The 842-nt window shown below is 41.6% G+C and overlaps 1 protein-coding gene across 2 annotated transcripts in view; it reads left to right on the forward strand.

The window, feature by feature from the left end:
• Positions 1–842, forward strand: part of RPF1 (ribosome production factor 1 homolog) — a 19681-nt gene that overhangs the window by 3027 nt on the left and 15812 nt on the right. For both annotated transcript variants that reach the window (XM_007457223.1, XM_007457222.1), the window contains exon 3: positions 584–664. In XM_007457223.1, coding sequence (XP_007457285.1) covers positions 584–664 — 81 coding nt within the window. The remainder of the gene's footprint in view (positions 1–583; positions 665–842) is intronic.

The following is an 842-nucleotide window of genomic DNA, read 5'->3' on the forward strand; positions in this document are numbered from 1 at the left end:
TGATTTTTTTGATTTCTTTCCTTCTGCTAACTTTGGGGTTTTTTTGTTCTTCTTTCTCTAATTGCTTTAGGTGCAAGGTTAGGTTGTTTTTTTTTTTTTTTTTTTTGCATTACGCGGGCCTCTCTCTGTTGCGGCCTCTCCCGTGCGGAGCACAGGCTCCGGACGCGCAGGCCCACCGGCCATGGCTCACGGGCCCAGCCGCTCCGCGGCACGTGGGATCCTCCCGGACCGGGGCACGAACCCATGCTCCCTGCATCGGCAGGCGGACCCCCAACCACTGCGCCACCAGGGAAGCCCCATGAATAATTATTTTGATTCCAGTTTCTTCTCTCTGCTACTTCTGCCTGGTTTAAGCCATTTTATTTAGTGTCAGCAGTTCTTCCAGTATGTGCATGTGTCTGCTCAGAGAATTAAAAAGCCTCTTACTCAATATTGTTATTAGGATTGATGTAGCAGTGGGTTGAAATGAGGAACAGATTGAGTTTTTGGATTATTTACAGATTTCTGTTATTCTTCCCCAATCATAATGCAAAATTATTAATGTAAAATGCTCCTAAGACTTAACCCTTTTTCTTTTATTTAGGCTCCACCAAAGCCTATACCGAAGACCATTGACAACCAGCGAGTGTATGATGAAACCATAGTAGACCCTAATGATGAAGAGGTAAATGTTAGAAGTCTTAAATGAATTTGGATGACCACACTTGATAAATTGTCTATTCGTATGTCAATGTTTAAATTAAAGTACTAACTGGTGAAGATGTATAATGGACTGATTCAACTGTAATGTTGGCATATTATCATTATTTATTGTAGATTATTTCATAATTGAGTTTCCCTAC

Source organism: Lipotes vexillifer, unplaced genomic scaffold (assembly GCF_000442215.2).
Source record: "Lipotes vexillifer unplaced genomic scaffold, Lipotes_vexillifer_v1.1 scaffold250, whole genome shotgun sequence".
NCBI lineage: Eukaryota > Metazoa > Chordata > Mammalia > Artiodactyla > Lipotidae > Lipotes > Lipotes vexillifer.